Source organism: Octodon degus, unplaced genomic scaffold (genome assembly GCF_000260255.1).
Source record: "Octodon degus isolate 3935 unplaced genomic scaffold, OctDeg1.0 scaffold00018, whole genome shotgun sequence".
NCBI classification, from domain to species: Eukaryota; Metazoa; Chordata; class Mammalia; order Rodentia; family Octodontidae; genus Octodon; species Octodon degus.
Window position 1 is genome coordinate 17,378,052 of NW_004524594.1, and position 24,320 is coordinate 17,402,371.

The 24,320-nt window shown below is 48.1% G+C and overlaps 2 protein-coding genes across 4 annotated transcripts in view; both read right to left on the bottom strand.

The window, feature by feature from the left end:
• The window catches only part of Cars (cysteinyl-tRNA synthetase), a 59,877-nt gene extending 51,990 nt beyond the window's left edge, over positions 1-7,887 (bottom strand). For 2 of the 3 annotated variants that reach the window (XR_002820249.1, XM_004627094.2), the window contains exons 1-2: positions 7,811-7,887; positions 699-947 (exon numbers count right to left, since the gene is read on the bottom strand). Coding sequence is in view for 2 of the 3 variants with exons in the window: in XM_004627094.2 (XP_004627151.1) it covers positions 699-947; positions 7,811-7,835 (274 nt within the window). In the remaining variant the exon portion in view is untranslated. The remainder of the gene's footprint in view (positions 1-698; positions 948-7,810) is intronic. The other variant, XM_023710732.1, reaches the window with a different exon arrangement.
• A 3,457-nt stretch (positions 7,888-11,344) lies between these two features.
• On the bottom strand, positions 11,345-23,374 carry LOC111815572 (tumor necrosis factor receptor superfamily member 26-like). The gene is made up of 8 exons (XM_023710588.1): positions 23,292-23,374; positions 18,321-18,402; positions 16,374-16,502; positions 13,835-13,946; positions 12,342-12,421; positions 11,724-11,831; positions 11,570-11,632; positions 11,345-11,373 (listed from the first exon to the last, which is right to left on the bottom strand). The coding sequence occupies exons 1-8, from the start codon at positions 23,364-23,366 to the stop codon at positions 11,345-11,347; spliced, it is 678 nt and encodes a 225-aa protein (XP_023566356.1). The 5' UTR covers positions 23,367-23,374.
• Positions 23,375-24,320: the final 946 nt, after the last annotated feature.

Genomic DNA, 24,320 nt, shown 5'->3' on the forward strand with positions numbered 1-24,320 from the left:
ATAATGGCATTCTTCTCTGTTTAGCTTCTTTTTCCCCATATTGTACCGACTGAATTCATTCATTTTTCTGCATGTAGCAGTCATGTATTCTCATGGATGTTGGTATTATATCAGTGAATTCAACAGGTAAAGGACATCTGGGTCATGTCCAATTTTTAGGCTCTTTAGAGTAGTGCTGCCATGAGTATACTCGCATCTTCCAACCTATCCATGAACGCGGAATATCCTTTCATGGCCCTTGTATTTAGATCTTTTTAAATTTCAAATATCTCTCAGTGAAAAAATAAAGGAATAAAACTAACAGTGCCAATTACTATGGCTTTAGAACTTGATGACTCTATATTTGGAGAAAAATTCTACAAGCTTACAGAAAGAATAAAGAAAAGAACCAAGTCAGGTCAGAGCTAGGCAAGGCTCTCCCTGAGCCAGCCTCTAAGCTGGCTGGTCACAATGTCCCCAGGTGACCCCGCCATAGGCAGCTCTACAGTGCCAACAAGAGTATTTTGTTCTTAAAGAACCAAATGTACAGGGCACAGTTCTACCCTACCTTTGGTCCAGCAAGTGTGGTACCTGCCACACTGAGCAGCTTGCCTGAGACACTGGGGCGGGCACTCACTTGGCATCTGTTGCCCTGTGGTATCACATATTCAGGGACCTCGGAGCAGAGGTTCTTATAGCGGGAAACCACTGTTACTCACTTGCTTGGGGCCTGCAGGGCTCGCCTTTGTCACAGGGGCCACCCAGGAGCGCTTCTATGTGCCTGAACCACCGGGCCACGTGGAAGAGCCTCGCGTCAGCGGGAGGGGTCGAGAGCTGCCTGAACACGTCCACGTCTGCCTGGGACAGTGAGTACCCCTGGACATAGCTACGCGTGCTGAGGTGCTGGTCCAGGGCCTGCACCCTGGCTGCCTCGTCACTAATGCTCAGAATGGACCTGTAGTCAGCAGCTGAAAAGACAGAGGGCACAGGCTGTCAGGTAGGCAGGCAGTAGGCATATGATATTGGGAGACAGGGGAGATGGGCATCAGGCAGGCAGAAGGCGTGAAAGACAGAGGACATGGGATAGCAGAGGACACACAACTAGGCAGACAGAAGGCTACTCAAAGCCACCAGGCATGTACCAAGAGACACAGGCAACGCTAAACCCTTTCTGGATGTCAACATGCACAGCAAGTGGATGGTCCAGGGGCCGGATGGTCGCCAGGGGGTGGGAGTGATGCTTGAAGGGTGTGGGTTTTCTCCTGGTGCGATGCAAAACACCTCAACACCAAACAGAAGTTGCTTGCACACCATTGTAACTGCACTTCATGCTACCAGACTGTAAACTTGAGCTGGAGAGAGAACTCAGCCATCTAAGAACCTGCCTGACAAGCACAAGGACCTGGATTCAATCCCTAGTACCACACACAGTACCAGCCCTGTGCAGAGCCGGCCACTGGAACTACATGTGTTGGTACATGTCTGTAATCTCAGTGCTGAGGAGCCTGAGACAGGAGGGCCACTATGAGTCTGAGTTGCATAGTCAGACACTGTACCAAATAAATAACCCCAAAAAAAGGTAATTTGATATTACATGAACTTCACCTCAATTTAAAAAACTCAGAAACCAATAGAACAAAAAGCCCTGAACCCCTTTCCAGATAACATACTCCCCAGAAAGACACTGAGCTATAACAGGGTGGTAATGACACCACAGCAGGTGTGAATGGCAGAACTTGCCACACTTTCAGCCACAGCGCACACCTGCTTGGAGACGGCCAGGCCTAGCATAACTTCCAGAGGCCGAGGCCATATCCCAGGGCAGCCCCAGCCCGCACGAGAACGCTCTGGACTGCCACAAGGGATTTTCCAGCCACAACTGACCGCAGTGGGGCCAGCCTAGGAGTAAGCACTGTGAACTGTACCCTCCCCCATCCGAAGTATCTCCAAGGCCCCTGCAAACAGCTGCACATATGTGGCGGGGTGCAGACCCAACTTCCCTGTCCATTCACACCGGGGGAAGGGGACCAGGGTTGCTCTTTACCATGGCCCCGGCCCTGGTCTCACCCCATTTAGGTGAGACACACAGACCTTACCTGCTGCTTCTTTTTCAGTATCCCCCAGACACTGATGGGCATCGTACTTCCTTCAGAGCTGTGCTCAGGCCAGCAGTGCTGCAATCCCCACTACCCCAGACCCTGATCCTCTGGATCTTTCTCTCCACACTTACTTTCCTTTATTGCCTGCCCACCCCTGCCATCTGGTGTGCTTTGCCATGGTTGTGTGTTCAGTACACAGAAACAAGCCTGGGACATTCTAGAAAACCTGCTGTTCCTGAGCAGGACCACTGCAGAACCCCCAGAACCAGTGCCTAGAGGATCCACCCATCCCTACCTCCCCAAGAAGCAGCTTTCAAGAACAAGCACAGGTTTGGAGAGCAACCCTCCTTTTTCCAAGGACCAGTCAGTACCGCTGGGACTCTGTCCATGGGTGCAGGAGGCCAGACAGTTCTGCAAGGACAGCTGCCAATGTTACTCTTGTGACCTCACCTCCTGGCCAATAGGGGTGGACGCTAATAGTGTCCTCCTTTCCAGCCAAGAGTGTCCTCTTCCTGGGCACCATTAAACTCAGTCCATTTACATCTGACCTAAATGAATGTGAAATGTCCTGTGCGGAGTAACTCCCTTCCAGGGAGCTTCTGTTTCACCCTAATATTCTCTGCTGGGGGTCCAGCAGCCTTTCAAGTGGTACCAGCAACATACTACTTAGGAGGGAGACTGTGTTCACTAGACATACAGGGGGAACCTGTCTGAGTCTGTCTGAATAGATAGATTCACAAGAGCCAGGTCCCCTCAAAGGTGTGGCCAGTGTCCTAAAATTGTCCCCCTCCCTGACCGATGCTTCAGCTACTAGTGAGACTACTCAGACCAACATCAAGCCCTGAGGAGGTTAGGGAGAAGAGCAAGATGACAGCTTACCCTGGGGAGCCACCCACAGGCTCAGCTTCAGGGTCCTGCCTACCCCAGAGCAGGCACATGACAGGGCTTTTCACACTGAGCACGTTCTTATGAGGAGTATAAAGGACTCACCTAAATGTTAACAGCAGCAAAATCCAATCATCAGGGTTGTCAGTGATCTTATCTCCCTCCCTATCTCCATTGTTTGCTTATATTTTCTACACCAAGTACTATATGTGATTTTCTTTTTTAATGAGCAAAAATATCCACAACATAAAAATGATACTGTGGCTTTAGGGTGCTAAGCAAGTAGCTCTGGGAAGGTCAGGCTACAGGACGCTCTGGAACAGGCCCTGCAGGGATGGTCCCAGCCCTCCCGAGGCTAAGCACCTGCCTCCTCGGATGGAAACCACGCTCATAACCCTTGCCTCGTAAAGCGGTGGAACGCTAAGTGAAATTACACTTATAAAAATACTTCAAAACCGCCTGGCACGCAGCTTACTATCATCATTATTATAATAGCTCCTGGATGAAGATGGTGATTATCATCGCCGTGGACCTCGCAGACAGCTCCCCGGAGGAGCTTGCCTGGAGATCACACGCTGGCTCCTAAGTGTTCTCCAGGGGCCTCCGATCCACCGCCGGGACGGAGCCCAGCCCAGCTGGGGAGAGGAGCCCTGGGGTGGACAGCGCGGCCAGGGGGAGGGGGGGTGGACAGCGCGGCCAGGGGGAGGGAGGTGCTCGTGTGAGTCTGTGGGAACTGCATTTGGGGTGTCTGGAAGAAACAAGAACAACTCAGCTTCACAGGATCCTGGGTTTGAGCCAGGCTGCGGCTCGTTCTGAGGTAAGCACCTGTGGGAGAAGGCCTAGTTTCTCTAGGGCCCTTACCAGAGTTGCACATGCCAAGCCCAAACTCTTGCTCTGCTTCCCCGGGGGAAGAATGCCCCACCAAATGAACCTGCAGTTTGGCCTACAAACACATCAAAGGACAGGACCCTAGAGGCGAGACTATTTCACAGGGGGGACCAGTCATTACAAAGCATTTACTATACCACACAAATGCAAGAGATGGCAGCTTCCAGGCAACTCCTATGCACTTTCTGGGGAGCTTCTCACCCAGACAAGGACTCTCCAGCAGGGGAATAATGGAAAACGCTCCCTGACATGAATCCTGACGAAGACGGCTAGCTGGCCCTTGCCCCCACCTCCTCTGAGGTGACACCACACTCTCCTGGAGCCCAGAGTCCCTTAATACTGAGCGCTCCCACCTCTCTCCTGGGCCCTGGTCACAGGGTAGCACCCAGGCATGGTCTCTTCCCTAGAGAAAGGTGTTACTACTCTCCTCCTTCCTGAGGAAGTTGCTGGTTACTGGGTGTACCCAATTTCCTCCCACACTGAGACAAGTGGGTGTAATCAGATACCACTAACACCCAAAGAGCCACACAGACCCTGGAGGAGTCCCCTCCACCCTGAGGACACTGCCTCTAAGAACTTCCCTATCGGGTCACAGATGAGCCAACATGTGTATCCTACAAATAGATCATTTCACTCCGCTGAAGTCACAAATATCTTCGGTTACAGATGAGCAAATGTTTTTATCCTATAAATAGGTTGATTTCCCTCTGCTTCAGCGAACATAGCAAAGCGCGTAATCTCCGTTCACTTAGCTGCCCTAGCACACTCAAGGTCTGGAGCCCTGGTCCTTATGAGAACAGACTCCAGAAAGATGGTACAGTATGGTGGTTAAAGTCTCTGCTGCCATCAATCTCCCCAGGTAGAAGCCTTCTGTAGGACGCTGGAATTACTGCTTGGCCTCTCTGGACCTCACATGCACAGGAAGACACAGGAATATCTACTGTAAGCGCCACTCCAAGGTAACAAGGGAAAACGGAGGTGAGGCACTTAGAGTAGTGCACAGTACAGAGTCATGCTGAGAAATTCTGGCTGTATTAGGATTTAAGGGCTCACTGAGTCAGCCTGTGCACAAATTAGACGAAGCCTGACCTAAAAGCAGTCATTAAACTGATGTCCTAAGTCTGTAGCAAAAGACCCCAGGATGAGCTCTGTCCACCCAGAAGGCCCTTTTCTGTCTGGCCCTGCTGAGTACCAGCCTGCGCCAAGACTACAGAGGGGAGACTGTAATCCACAAGACTGCAGAGAAGCACATGAGTCAACTTAGGGAAGATGGGCCAGAAAAAGAATCTAAAAAGAACCTGGGGACATGGTCACCCTTAAAGAATCCAACCTGGGTGGCAGGCGAATTCAGAAACTAGAAGCCCACAATATTGAGGTCTCCAGTAGTGATACAAAGGTTGTGTGATATTGATTTCCTGTTTCCTCAGAGGATGGCCTGGACTTGTCTGTTGGAGGGTCACTCGAGGGACCAGGCAGTAGGACAGGAGAAGAAGGAAACAGTACCTGGTCCAAGTTGCAGCCCCACAGCTTCAGACTGGTACAACTATCTGCTGCCCAAACATTGGGAGCTAGGGGCTGGAGAGATTGCTCAGTGGAATAAGCACCTCCCTGGCAAGCGCGGGGGCCTGAGTTCAATCCCCGGTTCTGCCAAAAAAAACCCCAAAACATCGGAGCTTCATTCAATCCATACTGAAATCTCTACAGATGAGCCAAGTCTTTCAAAAGTCAAAAATTCTAAAGCTACTAAAAAATAAAGGAACAGACAAAATCCCTCCATGTGCCATTGTGTTCACAAATAAACACACTTTAAATTTAACACCACAGAAACAAATTCTAGTTTTCAACACATATGTTCGCTAAGTACATGCCAAACACTGCTCTAAGTTCTGTATTGGCTCATTTAATGCCTATGGCACCTTCTGAGGTAAGAAACGTTACCCTGTATTGCTGTAAGGATGGGGCAGAGGTGAGAACCCAGCCCTGCCAGGTGGCTCGGGGTCAGGCTGCTGGCCACATGGGTGTTTCATGGAGTCGGGTACAGCGCCTGCTCTTGGGCTGGTGCAGGTTGGAATCCAGGCCACCAGTCCAGTGGAATGCAGCAAGCCTGGAAAGTGGGGACCTCTGCCACTAGGCACAGGAAGAGCAGCCCTGCCCTCAGGGTGTACCATGTCACTGGGTTACCCAAGGTGATCTGTCACCTACTTAGAACCCACTGAGGCCTCAGAAATAGGAGACAGTACAGGACGCCACAGAATAACCTATACTGGTACAGGATATGGAGCTGTATTGCAATTTGTATCTGGATGCCCACCCCCCTCCAAAAAAAAAATCCTCATTCGCATACAGGTGGGGCTGGGGGAGGTGACTGGATTAAGGGACCATGATACTTATCCACTGATGACTCTACTGATGCATTTATAGCTAAATGTAATTTGGGCTCTCCATTGCGGCACATGCTTACAGTAATAGCACTTGGAAGGCCAAAACAGGAGGATCATCATGAGTTTGCGGCCAGCCTAAAGTACATAGTGAGACCCTGTTTCATACAACAAAGCAAAACAAAACACGTCATTTGGAAGGGGAAGCCTGATGGAGAATGTAGGTCACTGGGGGCATGGCCTGCAAGGGTCTGTCTCCGTCCCTTGACCCCTCTCTGCTTCCTGTAGCCATGTCATGGGCTCTTTCTCCTCTGTCTTGCTACCTACCTGACTCTGAACTGGAACCTCTACAGACTGAGCCAACATAAGCCTCTCTTCCTTTTAAGTGTGTGTGCCAGTACTGTGTCTCATCAATGAGCAACTAAGACAGGACAAAGAACTCACATCCAAACTTGGCCAGCACAGTGAATAAAACCTACACTAAACACATTTCCTTCATAAAGTCAACTCTTTTAGGAATATGGACCACAGTCTCTATTCTTTTGAGCACCTAAAATCTTGCAGGAGGGACAATGAGGAAAGACCCACTGTTCTTCAGAGGGCTGAATGCCAAGATCCTGGTCTGCCCCTGGGTGACATAGGGAGCTCACAGAGCTGCCACCTCAGGAAACTCCTGGGTGGCAATAAAGTAGGCAATAATGCTCTGACAAGGTACTTCCTGATTGTGACTGATGGCCAAACTAGGGATGAAAGCTTTGGTAAAACCCCAAGCCCTTTTATGTGTGTGTACATGTAACCCAGGATTCTTCCGCCCTATTTTCTTAAGTACCAACCTCAAGCGAGCTTCTGCCCAGATGGACAGAAAAACCAAAATAACCCTGAGCCTTTCTTTGCCTTGTCCCCAAAGTCCAGCTGGGGCAGGAAAGGGAGATACTGGGCCCAGGCACCAGCTGGAGACAGATTTTTTTGACACAAGTCCACTGCATGATCATGTATGCAATGAGACTTTGGCCCTCACCCAATGAGGAAAATGAGGCTGGGGAGGGGGTGGTCATGCAAGGCTTGGGTCAAGCTGGCAGTCAAGCCTGGAGGAATTCTGTAGGCCACCGACCAGAGCCCAGGCCACCAGTCAGAGCGCAGGCCAGTACTGCCAGCCATCAGGACCAGCTGCCTCGCAGATTCTAGCCCTGAACAACGACCTACTGCTTCAGAGCCCTGGCCTAGACCTTATCTGCCTTCGGGACCTACTGCCCTTTTGAATCCTGGCCTGACCCGCCCACGGGACTGTGGTTCCTCAGAGACCTGGCTTGACAAGTGATGGCGCTGTATATCCGGCGTATATTCTGCTTAGAGAACTGCAGTCTTCCCCGAGGAGCCTGGCCCGGCCAGTGCGCATCCGTGGACCTACTGCCCTCCCCGGTCTTCCTCTGCCCCTCAGACCGTGGCTTGTCCAGAGTCCGCCCGGGGATCCACCGCCCTAGTTCCTGGGGCGTGCCAGACGGCAGATCCCGGGGTCCCCGCGGCGCCTCCTAGAGTTCCTCTGCCTGGCCCGGGTCCCAGACATCCCACCGCGACACTCACCTTGCTCCCCGGAGGAACCTGCCATCTCTGGGAATCCCAGACCCACACCACAGACGTTTCCCAGAATCTGATGCAACCGCGCCCCGGAAGTCCCGCCCATCCCCGCCGCCTTCCGGATTCTCCCGGTCGCTAGGCAACTGGGCCGCGAAGCCGCATCGCGGGGCATGCTGGGCGTGGAGCTGGGAGCGCTGGTTTTCGGAGGTCCGGACCGCGTCTGGTTGGCTGGAAGGGTCGCGCTGCCACCGTCCAACCGTGTCAAGAGACAGTCCAGCCCGCAACGGGCGGGGTGAGGAGCTGGCAGGAAGAGAAGTGAGAGGACAGTGTGGCGGGCAGCCACCCCGGGCACACGGCGTACTGCGGGTGACCCCTGCTGACAACCAGCCCCGCAGGAACTCCGGGCCACGTGAGAGCACCGGACGGTGCTGTGGCCAGGACGCGGCTTGAAGTTCTGCGAGGGCCCTGGAAGCCTCCAGCAAGCAAAGCCAAGGATGACAAACGTATAGAAGGGTTCGCGGAGCAGTCACGACCGATCTATGCTGTAGAAACACCATCCTAACAGCTGCCATGTCCAGAAAAACCCAATAAAAGCAAGCGCTTTAGATAGGGAGCGTAGTGTACAGAAGGGAAAAGGTGCTCTGGGCGGGCAGAGTGAACGGGCAGTCTGAGCAGTCTCCAGGAGGCGGCGGCAAGCGGGTATGGTGTGGAAGGAAAGGGAGATGCAATTGGGAGAGACCCGACCTCCTGGCCCGAGAGTCTGGCAGGTATTAGGGCATTGGCTCTAAGGAAGAACTGGAAGCTGAAGTTCCTTGTCAAAGGATGGAGATAAGCAGGCTGATCTGTGCCGATTTTTGGAGACTGGTGCTGAGTTGGGTGTTTGTGGTAATTGAGAAGAGGCAGGGTGCTTTCCTTCCCAACCCCCAATCTCATTGCCTTTCTCAGTGTGTGTAACCACTCTCCGAGGGTACCCCCAGCTGACAATATTCTGGTGGAACACAGCACTGATCTCCCTTTGTGATTTATGCAGGATTTATTTAGATTTTATTGAGAATCTATTCAGAGGTGCAGCCCTTGCAAGGCTGGGGTTCATGAAGTCTCTAACAATTGAAATCATGGAAGAAACTCACTCAGATCCAATATATCCAGGACACTGTTTAACATCGCAGTCCTTTGTATACCTACCCCCACTTGCTAAGTTGTACAATTTTTGGTGAACAAGTATCTTTGGTAGCAGTATTTTTAAAGGCTTGAAGCACTTCATTAGGTCTTTGTGATTACTGTCATGCACCACCCTTGCTAAGCTTGGTTTAGAAGAAGGGTCCAAGTCTAGATCTCATCTTTCCCTTGTAAAAACGACCTCAGGGACAGCCTGAAAACACTGATCTGAACCCAGAGTCTCACATAGACCAGTGTCCTCAGCTACTTAGAATGATGGGCAAGTGGCACTGTTGGCATTGTTGTGGACTTAGTCATACATCTTTATGGAGCATTGTGTCTGCACCACACCTCCTTCTTGGCCCTGTGAACATCACAAAAATGACAAGGACCTCGAGTGTGCTTGTCACTGTGGGCGGGGTCCCCAATCACCTGCTCACAACTCTGGAGCTCACACAGCTCACAGGCACCTCCTTGGGCAGGAAGTACTCTGGCTGCACACAGCGCTGACCTCCCATTGAGTTTCATATAGAATCTATGCAGAGAAGGGGTGTGGACCTATTTGGGATTCTTGAAGTTTCCAGTGGGGTCTGCACTGGGAAAGCTGCAATTGATTCACCCACAACACTGTTTAGCATCAGTTCTGTGCCAAAAAACACTGGGTGTCTGCATGTCTGCTGAAGATGTTTTTGACAAACCAGTCACTTATCATAGTTTATGAAGACATGTCTAACTCCATCTGTGGAGGCCAGCCATGAATTTGGAAACAGAATTGTTCTTTCAGAGCTTAGTCTCTACTTGATGAATGTCTCATGGTGGTGTTCTCTTGACATGTCCTGAGCTTTTGTGCTCCTCTATCTCAATTTTACTTTCTTCAAATCCAATAAGCCATACAGGTATCTTACATGTACTTCAGAGAATCTCATGTCCAATTTGATAACATATTAATTGCTGCAAAAAATAAAAACAGGGAAAATTTATTTACATGTCTGCAATGTTCTGGAAAGCTGTAGCATTTGCTATATTTCTGCTGCCTGGGCTGCGGGAGGCTCTGTGCAACCCCAGCTAATCCCAGAAGTCAGGAGGGTGAGCTTGAGCCATGACCTATCAGATTCTCATAGTGTCTGTTGCTCATCTTTCGTTTGAGGACCATGGAACACCAAAACTCAACGTGGTTGACAGTCTTACAGGGAGAAAGAACCAGAGGGCCTCAAGAAGCAAGAAGCCCCAGGATGAGTAGTCTGGAAACCGGCCTTGTTGGTCCTTTCTCCAGCATCCTCTACTTTCGTAGTGCTGTCCAAACCATGTTTGGAGAAAGGAACATCGTGCACCTGAGAAGAAAGCTAGCCCATGCAGCTTTAGATATGAATAGTGCCCAGAGTTAGATCTCAGGTTTGCTGCCAACTCCTGGGAAGTCTCAAGAGAAGCCTGTCATAGAGTGAACTGTGGCTCCCAAAAGGTATCTCCATATCCTGTACCCTCGTACCTGTGATTGTGACCTTATTTGGAAATAGGTCTTCACAGACGTGAACAAGTGGAGACAACTAGGTCGGGGTGGGACCTACGCCGAACGACTGGAGTCCGTTTAAGAGAGACACAGAAAGGGGAGGCTAAGGGCAGAGAGGTGTACCGTGCAACGCCAAGGACTTCTAGAACCATGAGAAACTGGAGAGAGGCAGCAAGCACCCCCCTACCACCAAGCTTCTGAAGGACTGGCCTTGCTTGCACCATGAGTTTGGAGATCTGGCCTCCAGAATGGTCAGCCAAGAATTGATTTGTGTTTTTTAAAATTTATTTTTATTTTTTAAAAGAAAATGCAAAATAGTGACAATAAAAAATAGAAATGATACAGAATTTCACTAAACAAGATAATGTGAATTTGACAGTATTTCTTGTATTGCATAGTGTTGTCTTCAACTTAGTTGTTTTGATTACCAGATATATGCATGCAAAATTGGAACAAGAAAAAAAAATTGTAAGAAGTTAGGAGAGAAAAAAGGGGGAAAATGAAAAAAAAAATTAAGTGTTAACTGCTCCTTTCTATGGACCAGCAGAAATCCACAGTACAAGACAATTTGTGTTTTAGGCCCACGTCTGTGATCCCTGTACGGCTGCCCCAGGACACTCCTAAAAAGCCTTTCCTCTTTTGTGCCTCAGTTTCCCATCAATGGTCTAAACCTCGAGACCTTCAGTCTCTTCTAGCACAGACTCTTCAGCTTTCGTAAATGAGGATACAGACGGGAAGGCCCGGGCTGTCTCCCGCCTGCTTCTAGAGCCCCTGGGACTTTACCGCACCACAGCCTGAATGATTAGTGCCAGGTGGGACCCTCAGATGCCCTAAGAAATTCCCAGGAGAGATGGCTCTGAATCCCAGCATGATACTTACAGGGGTGTCACTTGATTATCCTCCACTAAAATCAGAAAGAAGGGGTAGAGTTAAACATGATTTCTTTGAAATAAAGGAAATGCCACCCACAGAAGACATAGCACACTTGAGTTTTCAGAACTTGGCAACACTTGGGCGAGCATCAGGAAGATTCTCAGGCCCTGCCTCCCTCAGGTCCCCTGCTTCTGGGATGGTGCTTGCTGCCATCATAGCTGACCTACCTGCGATTCTGGTAGCTGAGAGGAGGGTCATAGAGGTTTCTGGCGCACATTTGCGAGTTAGTGCTGGGGTGAGAAAAAGAACCTTGAGAGTCCCATTCAGAACTACAGAGCTGTAGATTTCCTTTTCTCATGGATGCATCCAGCTCTAATTTACCTGTTCTAAAGTAGTGGCAGACTGTGGCAATGGTGATGATGGTGGTGATGATGGTGGTAGTGATGCCAACAGCCACACAGATAACAAGGCAGTACCAGTTTGAGTTTTCTAGAAGAATGCAGAATAGCGTGTTGGAGCAGAAGTAAGCAGGGGTGTCCTTCTCAGTCATAGCTATAGGAGAGTGCCTGTCCCCCATCACCATCTCTCCAGCCCTGAGACTCAGAGGCTGTGAGATATCACTCAGGTCCTTAGAAGGGGCAGGTGGTCCCACCAAATTCAGAGTAGAGGCTCTGCTCCTCAGGTTGGGGTGCCATGTGAGTGGTCCTTGCCAAGGGGTCTATGTGTTCCTAGGGCATAACCTGGAGGCTCATAGGTTGGAGACTATTGGCTGGTCCTCACCATCATGTAGGAGGGACAGCACGGGGAGATATCTGGGAGATTGCTCAGGAATCCTTCCTCACCTTTGTGAAATCACAGCACAAGAAGAGCTGAGGATGTGTAGCACTGAACAATTGTTTATTTATTTTACTACATTGGCAGAGATGAGTAGTGACTACACAGACCATATGGGGTCCAGAAAAGGTCTGTGCACGTGGACTTAATGAGTCATTCACTTACGTGGCTCTTGATTCATCTTGGCACATTTGGTGTTCGCCTTTGGGTGGCACGGCTCAAGGACAGCTCTGCCTTCAGAACAACTGGGAGGAAATACTGAGTGTCACTTGTGCCCAGACAGACTCAGCTCATAGCATCCTCATCATCACTTGTAGGGTAGGGGTTGGGAGGGACCAGCCTCCACCCCAGGATGGCCCTGCCATGCTTTGGTCATCTTGCTCAAACTGATCCAAGAAGAGTAGATCTTACGGGGCTGGTGAGATGGCTCAGTGGTCTAAAGCACCTACTTAGAACAAGCTTAGCAAAGCACAGGGACCGCGGTTCAATCCCCCAGCACCACATGCCAGCCAGCCCCGCCCCCTGGTGAACTGAGCTGGCCACACACACACACACACACACATAAATAAATAAAATTTTTTTAAAAAGGAGTAGCTCTTAGGAGTTGTCTGTGCAACTTTAGCAGAACCTTTCTTTCTCTCTCCTGGTAGACCATCTGGCCATGAGGACCAGACTTGCCATTCCTCTCTCACAGTAGAGGTCAGTCCAAAGACAAAGCCAGTTAGTGGAGAAGGGGAAAGGCAGTCAAGTTCAAGGAAGACACAGGCTTGATTGAACCAGACCTGAAGACTTGAACTCACCAAGTACATGTTCTGAGTTGTATTTAAAAACAAAAGCTGTGTCTGCAGCATGCCTCACAAATGCAAGCTATTTTGTAAGTGCCCTTATTACTATGATAGCTTCTTAACATGTTCCCTGCAAATTCATGGCCACCTGAAGCCTCAGAATTTCACCTCATCTGGAGAGAACTTAGAACTCTCTCACCCCAGAAATTTCTACAGCTTCATTTCCCCCTCATGACCACTTCCTCAGAGTGGCTGTCCCTGGACACTTAGTAGCAGTAGCCCCCTATGGCCGTGGAAGCATCAGGATCTGGTCATTAGTTAGTCTTACACTGTCTAGGCTCTTCCATTGCGTGTCCTAACTATTAGGCCTTGCAATCCCACCTAAAGATCATAATTCAGTGGCATTAGTAGGAGGTGATGGAAATAAAAGGTATGGGGCCTTGTTGAGGGAGTAGGTCATGTGGTGTGACCTTGGGGCTGTACCTTGTACCTGCCCCATCCTCTCAGGCTTTTTCCTTCCTTGCTTCCTGGTCAGCCGAAACTGAACAGCCTCCCTCCATCACACCTTTCCATCATGATGTTTCTGCCTCATACAGAACCAACAGTGCCAGGTGACCATGGACGGCCAGCTCTGAAACCACAAGGAAAAAAAAAAAAAAAAAAACCTGTCCTGCCTCAAGATGCTCTTCTCAGGTACTTGATCACAGCGAGGGAAAGCTAAGTAGCACATGAGCATTGTCTTCCAGCAGGCCACTAAGACATACAAGTGTCATCCCTGTTTTACAGATGGGGTTCCTGAGGTTGGCAGAACTCTATGAATGATCGAAAGAGAAGGAAGTAGTAAAGGGGAATGAGGCCCCAGCCCACTGGTACTTGCTGCACTGGAAGCAGTGCTCCACACAGTTTTCTGAGTCGCAGTAGTAGCCTTCCTTGCACTCGCACTGCCGATCGGTAGTCAAGGAACAGTTGGAAACTTCCTTTCGATCTGTCAGAGAGGAGGTTGAGAGTCAGTCATGAGGATGGGACTCGGTCCCCTTGTGCACTGGTCACAACACTGTGAGGCCACCTCCATGGGCTCTTGACCCAGGAGCAAAGAATCTGCCATTTATCTTCTAATACAGGGGCCAAAGGGAACAACCAGGCCCTGTTGTCTGTGACCTGGTGAATCTGTGGAGAAAGCAGCAGGGGCTTTGCAGTCTGGGCTGGGATCTGTCTGTCTGTCTATCTGTCTCTGTCTCTCTCTATCTCTCTGTCCTCTCTTTCTGTGGGGGTGGGTGTCTGTTTGTCTCTGTCTCTGTCTCTGTCTCTGTCTCTCTTTCTCCTTCCCTGTCTCTCAGTCTGTCTCTGTCTCGTCTGTCTTTCTCTCACCTTGGATAGAATCCAAGGCCTCACTTAAGCTGGGCAAGTGCTCTGTCCCAGTCCCAGCCCTACAAGCTCTTTTCTTGCTGATGTGCAGTCCTGTTTATGTGTTCTGGACACTGTTCTTATGTGTCTTTTACTATTACAAATGTATTCCTCCATTCCATGGCTTACAATTTAAGCATGGGTGTTTTTTGATGAACAAGAACATGAATTCTAATGTAGTGGTAGTTATTAAACTCTTCCATGGGCTGTGACTTTTATAACTTACATAAAAATTATCAAGAGCCTTAAAAACATAGATATTCAAATTTCCTGTCCCAGTTTTGCTCTCCTGCATGAACTGTAATGCGTCCCCTCTGTGGTCTCAGTATGATCTCTGTGCTATCGTGCCAGTCCCACCATTTCTGCCCTGCAAGAACTTCAGGTCATTTTCACTGTCCCCTCACAAAGAGCTGTGGCATCAGGGTAGGTCTCATGCCATCTGGGCTGTGGTCCTCTGGAGTGTTGTGGCAACTGTTAGCTTCTCATTTCAAGAAAATTCCTGTTGGAAATCCTCTTAGGAGTGCTCTGACTTCAAGAACCATCCCATGGGCAATAGTGGGCATCTTTATGAGACTGAGCCTTTTTTTTTTTTTACGATTTTTTTTTTTTTTTTGTGGAACCGGGGATTGAACTCAGGACTTTATGCTTGCCAGGGAAGCACTTATTCTACTGAGCCATCTCCCTGGCCTTTTTTTTTTTTTTTACGAATTTTAATACAGGATCTACAAGTTATCACTACACAGATCGGACTCATAGTGTTTCTCCTGTTTTCAGCCTCCCAAGCTCTGGGATTACAGGCATGTGCCACCTTGACCAGTCTCAACTGCCATCTCAGTGTGCCGCAGGGTGGGGCTGGCATGGCCCAGTATGGCACGGCACCCTGGGGATTGAACCCTGGCTGCTGCACTCTGCGTAAGCAGGTGCTTTAGTCTGCTGAGCTATCTGGCTGGCCCTAGAGACTGAGTGTTTTTACCTGCAATCTTGTTTCTATTTTCTATAATTTAGATGGTCTTGAATGCTGTTTGTTCAACTTACACATCCTTCACTAGATTCATTCCAAAGTATCTCAGAGTTATTTTTGGCGAATGCAAATCAGTATCCTTTTCTTAGATGACATTTTTATAAAATCAATTTGTTGCTGCAGCATAGTCACTTATTAATCTCATATACAACACTTTTGTTAAATGGCTTTATTTATTTTATCATTTTTTATTTTGTATTTTTCTGTATTTTAGGGAAGAGTCTACAGTGTGTTCAGGGTTTCACTACTAGATTGGACTCATTGTGATCCGCCTGTTAAAAGACTCCCAAGAGCTGGGATTACAGGCATGCGCCACCACGCCCAGTCTCGATGGCCATCTCAGTGCGCCCCAGGGGTGGGGCTGGCACAGCAGGCCCAGGGATTGAACCCTGGATGACCCTGCACCTGCTTTGAAGGAGTTTTAATCCACTGAGCTATTTTGCCAGCCCTTAAATGGCTTTAGAAACCCTAATAATTTGAAGATTGATATTTTGGCGGTGTATGTAGGTCACCACAGTAAGGAGACCGCTCGTGACTGTCCCACCTGGAAGCAGACCCTGTGTGCGGGCCACCAGGCCAGCTTCATGTCTGTGCACAGCTCCAGCCAATACCTTTGGTGTGGTCTCTGTGAATTAGGCGGGGGAGGGGGAGGCATGCTTTAAAGTCAGCGGACAGATGGAGTGTAATTCAGGGCAGAGCTCTTATGTGGCACTTTCTTTCTTTGGAGGTTTTACATGTATTAAAGGTTAGGAAAAGAAGCATATTCTTCAGAATAAGTGTGGGCCAATTGAAAGTATCAAGAAAAATACAGTCTGCAGGGTGAGAGCAGACCACTGTGAAAAGAGATCACAGTGGCCTCTGCAGCATTTTGAAGGCCTTAGGTTTAATTTTCAGCACTGCAAAATACAAAACAAAAAACTCAATGAACAATAAACAAACCAAAGCAGTGTTCCCGCCAGCCCTGCCTGTTGACAGCACCACACTTACCCTCCTTGCACTGAGAACAGCGAAAGCAGGTCTGCAGCAGGTTGGGATGGGCCATGTAGGTCCCAGGTTCACATGGTGCACATTCTGCCATGCCGTGGTTTTCTTGGCAGGGTTTTGTGACAAAGTGGCCTGCATGAGAATGGAGAAAAGCGACACAGGGCCTGGGGCTATCCTACTCCAAGAGAGTCCAAAACTAGGAACTGCCACTGACTGTCCCTTCCTTAAGACACACGGCGACCAGACAACCTGCGCAGCACCTGCTCCCAGATGTCCACCCTCCTTGGAACCTTCTAGACCTACACCCTGCCATAGTCTTCAAGCTAAATCTATTGCTCATGTGTTCCCAGGAACTGAAGTCTGCAGCACTCTTGGATTTAAACAAGGTCCTGTGTATGGACAGGCAGAGGACTTAGAGCCTGTTTGCCTCATGCATCATCTCCAGCTCTCCCCTGAGGTTCCTAGCCGCCCAAGCAGGTTTCACAGAAGAACCTTGAAGCTCTGCTCCTGCTCTGATGCTTTCCTATAAGGGCTCCCCTGGTGGCAAGGCAGAGACAGGTCAAACTCCCGATGATGCACACCCTCAGCACTGTAGGCATTGCGTACACACATGACAATTTCAGCAGATTTCAGGTCAGGCCAGTGATGTCTCCTCTGTCTCTGATGGGTGGTGTGTGCATTATGCAGGTGTGTGTAGGTATGAGGAGATGTACACTTGCAAGTGTGTGTAGGTGCAGAAATGTAGCAGAGCATGTATTTTTTTTTGAACCCATGTGTAAGTGAGTGAGTATACATGTGTGTTACAGATGTGCATGTACAAGTGTGGATATTCATGTGGAAGCATATATAGCTGTGTGGAGGGTTGGGAGTGTGTGGCTCCAGTAGGGACAGTCATATATCTTTTGTCTAGACCTCCTTGCAGTAAGGAGCAGATACTACTTTGTTTCCCAGAGTAGTAATATGAGGGTGAAACACACAAGGGCAACACTAAGCCACTTCTTTGCTAGGAGCCTCCTGTACTCAGCCCTGTCTCAGTTCCTCCTGGAAGGAGGGATGGTGGGGGAAGCCTCTGACTGGACCCCTCGCAGGTGTCCTCCAACCCTGCAGAAGACTCCCCAGTGCCCTGGGAGACAAGCATCTGCCCTTCTCTGGTGGAGACCACTACGTAGCACCTCTGAGCAGGATTTAAGGTAATGAATTGGACTTTCATGTTTGTTTGTCACTGTCCAAGCCCAAGGCCTCTTGTCTGGAGATGGGCAGTGGACTAATAATAAGTGAACCTCTGTGAGTCACTGAACCTTACTGAGGCCTGTAATAGCAGGCAAGGCCATGACAGCTCTAAGGACAAGACCAGACAACAGCTAAGAACACCTAGCTCTGAAGTCACTTTTCTAGATAAAGACTGTAGCTGCAGGGATCTCACTCCTGGGTAGAAACCTTCTGGGAAATAACATAGTTCTCCTAAATTAACACAGTGTCTTACTTGAAGAAGTCCTTGAGCAGTTCCTCCTTCTCTGCAGGTTTCCCCTCCCTTTTCTCCCCCCCCCTCCCTTGTTTTGATAACTAAATAAATACTGGCCTCCCAGAAAAGATCTTTGTCTTAGCCCCCAGAGAATCTCAAATCCTGTTAGAGAGTTTTGACCTTCCTGGAGCCATAAAATCGTATCATTTTATTTAAGCCTTTGCCATCCACTTTGGGAGATTGTGGGCCTGATCAGTCTGCAATAACTAAGGGATAACACTGACCCAATACTTCTCTGTTCATATGCAAGGTCCTACAAATAGGATCCAGGGAAACTCCTTCCCACATGGGAGGGTGGGTCATAATGGCTGCCACACTATCCATATCCAGGCCATTTCCAGCTCTGTCCTTGCTAAAGACCTGTGGCTTGGCTTCTCCAAGTAGGAAAAGCAGCCCATGGATGGCTCTGGAAGGTGTTCTGGACTCACCAGCTGGGCAGCACTGGCAGCAGAGGTCATTAGAGATGCACTCGCCAGAATTACAAGAGGTCATATTGGCTACCATGGTCACCTGGAAACAGAAGAAACACTGGCATTATCAAAAGATGCCCACATTGCTAGGAATTTCCTGTTACTGTCCCAGATGGGCAGATCTGAGCACAGGGAAAGTGGGTGGGTCCTCGCTGATAGCCTGGATCCCTAGGCGTAGGCTTTGCTGGGAAGCATTCACTGTAACATTTTCTCATACACTTCCTTGCAATCTGACTTACACAAGGACCAGGTCTTACTTTAAAGAACGCATTCTTCAGTTTCCAAATACCTGTGCTTTTGCTTATTATCTTTTTTTGTTTTGGCTGTTATCTCAATTTGCATGCATAGAACTGTATCTGACATGGTTGTGTGCCTTTGGATTGAAACTTTTTCTATTCCAGGATGTAATATTTACACTTTGTTAAGGAAGTATATTATCTAAAGTGTGGCGGTGCATGCCTGAAATCCTAGTACTCTGGGAAGCTGAGGCAGGAGGCTGTCAAGTCCTAGCTTAGCCCAGGCAACTTAATGAGACATTATTTCAAAATAAAAAAAGGAGGGGCCAGGGAGATGGCTCAGTAGAATAAGCGCTTCCCTGGCAAGCGCAAGGGTCTGAGTTCAATCCCTGGTTCCACAAAATATAAATAAATAAATAAAAATTAAAAAAGGAAAAAATGGCTGGATATGTAGTTCAGTATGAAGACTCTGAGTTCAATCCCCATTACTGCAGGATGAAGAAGAAGGAGTGGAGAAGGGGTAGGAAAAAGGTGAGGGAGAAGGGACAAGGGACAAGGGACAAGGGAGAAGGAAGAGGAGGTGGTGGAGGAGGAAAGGAACAGAAGAGAAAAAATATAAATGACAAACTATGATATTGGGATTGTGTATTGTGTATCTGAATGTACATATATAGTGTTTTACATGTCCATGCACACATGTACAACAAAAATCTATTAATTATGTGGTGCTTTTTTTTTCTGCTTTATTGGGGATTGACTACAGACTTGCTCATGCTAGGTATGTACTACACTCCTCAGCTACACCCTCAGCTCTATCTATTCTCCTTCTTTCCTTCCTTCCTTCCTTCCTTCCTTCCTTCCTTCCTTCCTTCCTTCCTTCCTTCTTCTCTCTCTCTCCCTCCCTCCCTTCCTTCCTTTCTTCCTTCTCTCTCTCTTTCTTGTTTTGTTTTGAACTTGTGTTACCCCTGCTTTAGACTCTTGAATAACTGGGATTACCTTTGTGGGCCACTGGGCCCAGTCCTGATAGATTTTTATCATTGTTGATATGGGGGTGGGGCTTGATTTTTATGTATTTTAGGGCCAGAGATATAGCTCAGCAGCATAAACACCTGTCTGGCAAGGGCAAGGTTCTGAGCACTACAAAAAAAAATAATAATAAAAATAATAATAATCTTGGGGGCCAAGGAGATGGCTTAGTGGAATAAGTGCTTCCTTGGCAAATGCAAGGGCCCGAGTTCAATCCCCAGTTCCACCAAAATAAATAAATAAATACATAAATAAAATAATAATAGTAATCTTGCTGATTTTCTGGATTTTGACATACATTAACATTTCCTACTAAATTTATAGATTTTCAGGTTTCATCAGCTAAGTGTGTTAAATTTTACCTTTTGTACTTTGAGGCTGTATTATTGAGTCACTTTACATTCTTTTGCCCGGTATACTTTATCCTCACCATTCACGTGTTTGTGAATCATCCTGCTTGCTAAAATGTATTTACAGCCACTTGCCAATATGCAGAGTGACCCACAGGGTCACAGAACACGTTCCCACTGAGGCTTAACAAGGTGACGCTCTGCTTTCATATTTAGTCTTCAGCTGTAGAAATACTATCTACCTTGGGAGGTGGGGCAGGAAGATCGGAAGGTCAAGTGCCTGGGCAACTGACTTAGGGGAGCTCTGTCCAAATAAAAATATTCAACAGGTCCAGAGACGTAGCTCAATTGGAAGGTTCTGGTTCAATCCTGAGATGATATATTTGAGGCTGCAAAAACTAAAGGTGTTCTATTTTGTGGCCCATTGAGTATCATGTGTTTTGACATTTTTGTGGGTAATTTTGTTGTTTGAAACAGCCCTTAAGCATAGGTATGAAGAGCTGTCTTGTGTCCAGTCTAGGAAGACCATGGCACACCTTACAGAGAAAACACATGTATTAGAGGGGACCTAATTGGTAATGAGAATCAGACTTACAATCTCACACTTGCCAGGCAGATACTGGGCTGCTGAGCTACATCCCCAGCCCAATTCTCTCTCTCTCTCTCTCTCTCTCTCTCTCTCTCTCTCTCTCTCTCTCTCTTTTCTAAAAAGATACATGGGGCCAGGGAGATGGCTCAGTAGAATAAGCGCTTGCCTGGCAAGCGCAAGCACCTGAGTTCAATCCCTAGTTCCGCCAAAAACTAAAAAAAAACACACAAAGTAAAAAGATATATTTATTCAGTGTCATGATCAGACTATTACATTTAGCAATCAACAGCATGGGTGCAAAAAAAAAAAAAAAAAGGTCTACATCAAAACACTGTTAGAATGCTTTATGATTTCCACAGAACAGAAACTAAAATAACCTGTTTTACAATTAGTCACAAATACAGTCCTCGAGTTTTTTGCCCATGCGCTGCATGAGTATTGTCTAAAACGTGTCTTCATTGTAGCAGCGAGGCCCCGCCACCACTGTGCCTGGCTGAGTTCACAAATCTGCTGTAACCTGTAGCTTCCCTGTCACTTCTCTGGCTCTCCTCTCCTGCTGAGCTTTGTTCCCTGGATGTGTTTAAAACCTTCTTCCACTGCCATAGCTTCTGCTGCTGCTGGAGCCACCAGAACCACCTTGATTTTGGTAGAATATTGGCCTCCAAAATCAGGGCCCAGAGCTTCTGCCTCCAAAGTTTCCTCTCTTCATGGGTCCAAAATTTGGAGACTTAGCCTTTATTTATTTATTTTATTTTATTTTTTTCTTTGGCAGAACCAGGGATTGAACTCAGGCCCTTATGCTTGCCAGGGAAGCACTTATTCTACTGAGCCATCTCCCTGGCCTAAAATTTGGAGACTGATTGTTGTAATTGCCAAATTCATTATAGCTTCCACCACCTCCATAATTGCTTCCATCATTACTAAATCCATTGTAGCCATCTCCACTGCCACCATATCCACCACCACCACGGCTGCCACCAAAGCCACCTTGAACACTGAAGCTTCCTGCGCTACTGAAACTGTGATTGCCACCACAACCAACACCACGACCACTACCAAACTTTCCAGAACCACTTCAACTTCTTTGGCTAGATGAAGCACTGGACATCTCCTGCTTCAACAGGGCTTTCCTCACTTCACAGTTGTGACCATTCACAGTGTGGTATTTTTGAATGACAACCTTACCCACAGAATCATGGTCATCAAAGATTAAAAAAGCAAAACCCCTCTTCTTTACACTGCCTCAGTCAGTCATAATTTCAATCACTTCAATTTTCCATATTGTTCAAAATAATCTCATAGGTGATGTTCTTCAGCATCTTCTTTGATCCACCAACAAAGATCTTCTTCACCTTTAAGTGGGCACCTGGTCTTTGAGAATCTTCTCTTGAGACAGCTCTTTGGTTCCACACCTCTTCCGTCTACTTTGTGTGGCCTTGCATTCCTGGCTGCATCCACCTCCTCCACAGTGGCATAAGTGACAAACCCAAAGCCTCTGGAACACTCGGTGTTCGGGTCTCATAACCACGCAGTCTGTGAGTGTTCCCCATTGCTCACAATGGCTCCTCAGACTCTCATCAGTTGTTTCAAAGCTCAGCCCTCCGATGAAGAGCTTCCGTAGCTGCTCGGGCTCCTTGGGAGACTCTGACTTAGACATGAAGGCAGTCAGAAGAGAGACTGATGATGCTTCCTCCACAGTGTCCACTAGCAGAAAGGAATAAGCTACTAAGCATACTCCTCAACCTAACTCTTTCCACAAACAAACAAAAAAAGGAAACACAGAGAAGAAGGGCACAGCCTTTCATGCTCAGTGACCTCTGCCCAGTCAGGAAGCCACAGAGGCTGCTTCCCCCAAAGGACTGAGTTTCACCACCCTGAGAACAGTGCGCTGCGAGGAAAGGGTGTAGAATGCCTGTGCAGTGGGCAAACCTGAAGGGCAGGTGGGTGCAGAGCTGAGGAGGCTCCTCTGTGGGCTATGGGATTGCTCCAAACACTCTGGGGCACCTGATCTCACTTCCACACCTTCTGACTTGAGATCAGCTTGTCTTCTTTTTTGTTTTGCTTTATTTTGGTACTGAGAATCAAACTCATGACCTTGCACTTGCCAGACAGGTGCTATGCTGGGTGCTTTTGGACGTACATAGTTCCTATGACAATTTTGGGAATGGTTTGCTTCACCAGTGTTAGTGATCATAAGAAAGCAGTGATTCAGTGATTCATTGGTGAAGCTATTTCTTTCTTTCTTCCTTCCTTTTTTTGGCAGAACCGGGGATTGAACTCAGGCCCTTGCGCTTACCAGGGAAGCACTTATTCCACTGAGTCCTCTCCCTGGCCCCGGTGAAGCTATTTCTGCAAGCAAACTATGCAGTAGAGGCAGTGTTGAGTGGATTTGTAGCAAGATCCAGCTTATAAAGCAGCATCCTCCATTCTTTGGATCCAATGTCCTTTGGCCCACATATGGGAGCCATGTGGTCACCACTCATATCTAAAACACATTTGGAGGTAACCCTGGGAGACCTGGTATTGTCACTGGCCCAGTTTCCACTGCTCTGCTTTGCTGTTCCAACTGTTGGGGAAGGGATGGCAAGATAGAGGTGGCATGATGCCCCTTGGGACCGTGGGACCCACCCTGAGCTCAGGCTGTCCAGAAAGCTGGTGCATTCCCAGCCTGCCTGCCTAGCTTCCACCCCACCCTTGTCCCAGAGCAGTGATGGGGCAATGTCCTCACCGGCACCACAAGGAGCAGCAGCAGGAGCAGCAGGAGCAGCAGGAGCAACAGCAGCAGCAGTCCAGGTCTGGCCATCACTCTGATCCGTATCCAAGTATACCTGGGCCACAGCCAAGGAACTAGTGACAGTGTACTTTAGCAGTCCTAAATTAGGAGAGGAAGGCACCAGCGGGCAGCTCTGCTCCGCCCTCTTCCTGTGACAGCCTCACCCACCAGGTCTTGCCTTGCACAATCCTTGAGTTGAATAGCACCGGAGCTGTTAGTGCGAGCCAACTAGGCATGGGGGAGGGGGAAAGAAGGAGGAGAAAAGGAAAAAATGAGAAAAGAAGGATAAAATGGAAACAAAGCTTTGCACACTGTGGAGAAGAAGGGTTGAAGAAAGGGGAGGGGACTGGAGGAAAAAAGAGTCAAGGTATAGAATGTACAGGTACAAATTTTGTATGACGCATGTGATCATTGTATAAACCTAAACTGTACCAACAAATTTAACTAAATTTTAAAAAATGTACTGAAGGGAAATTAAGATCTGAACCCACCAAGAATTTGTGCTAAAACCAAATAGACTCGTCTAGACAAGCCCTAAAAAGACACTCCCTCCCTCTCTTGTGTAACTTGTGCTTAACTTGATGAACTTACAATATAACCTGAGATATTTAAACATCCTTGGCTACCCACGATGTCACCCAGCCCTCTGATCATAACGTGCCAAATCTGCTTCTGTACCTCTTGCTTGCTGTCTCCTAAAAGCCCCCAAGCCACACCTGGGTGGGCCTGACTCTTTGGGATCAATCCCAATCAGGCCTAGCTGTCTCATGGACCTTTTCAATGCTGCGTCTTCCTTTATTTGGTCTATTTTGCTGTAACATTTTACTGACACTCTGGAAATAGTATCACAATTACATTCCCCCTGCCCAATTGATGGAATTATTATCCAAGTTCAAGGTCCTAAATTTGATTCCTTGTACAAAAAAAAAAAACAAACAAAAAAACATAGAATTATGTCATAATCTAGTAATTTTTCCCCCAAAG

Bases quoted from the DNA above. Each gene is read 5' to 3' on its own strand.
- LOC111815572 (XM_023710588.1), bottom strand. From the start codon at position 23,366: ATGGCCAGACCTGGACTGCTGCTGCTGTTGCTCCTGCTGCTCCTGCTG. The intron at 13,947-16,373 runs GTAAGTGTGGTG...CCTCTCTGACAG, and splicing joins CTGTTCTCAGTGCAAGGAGG to ATCGAAAGGAAGTTTCCAAC. The intron at 12,422-13,834 runs GTACCAGTGGGC...ATTTCCTCCCAG, and splicing joins CACTGCTTCCAGTGCAGCAA to TTGTTCTGAAGGCAGAGCTG.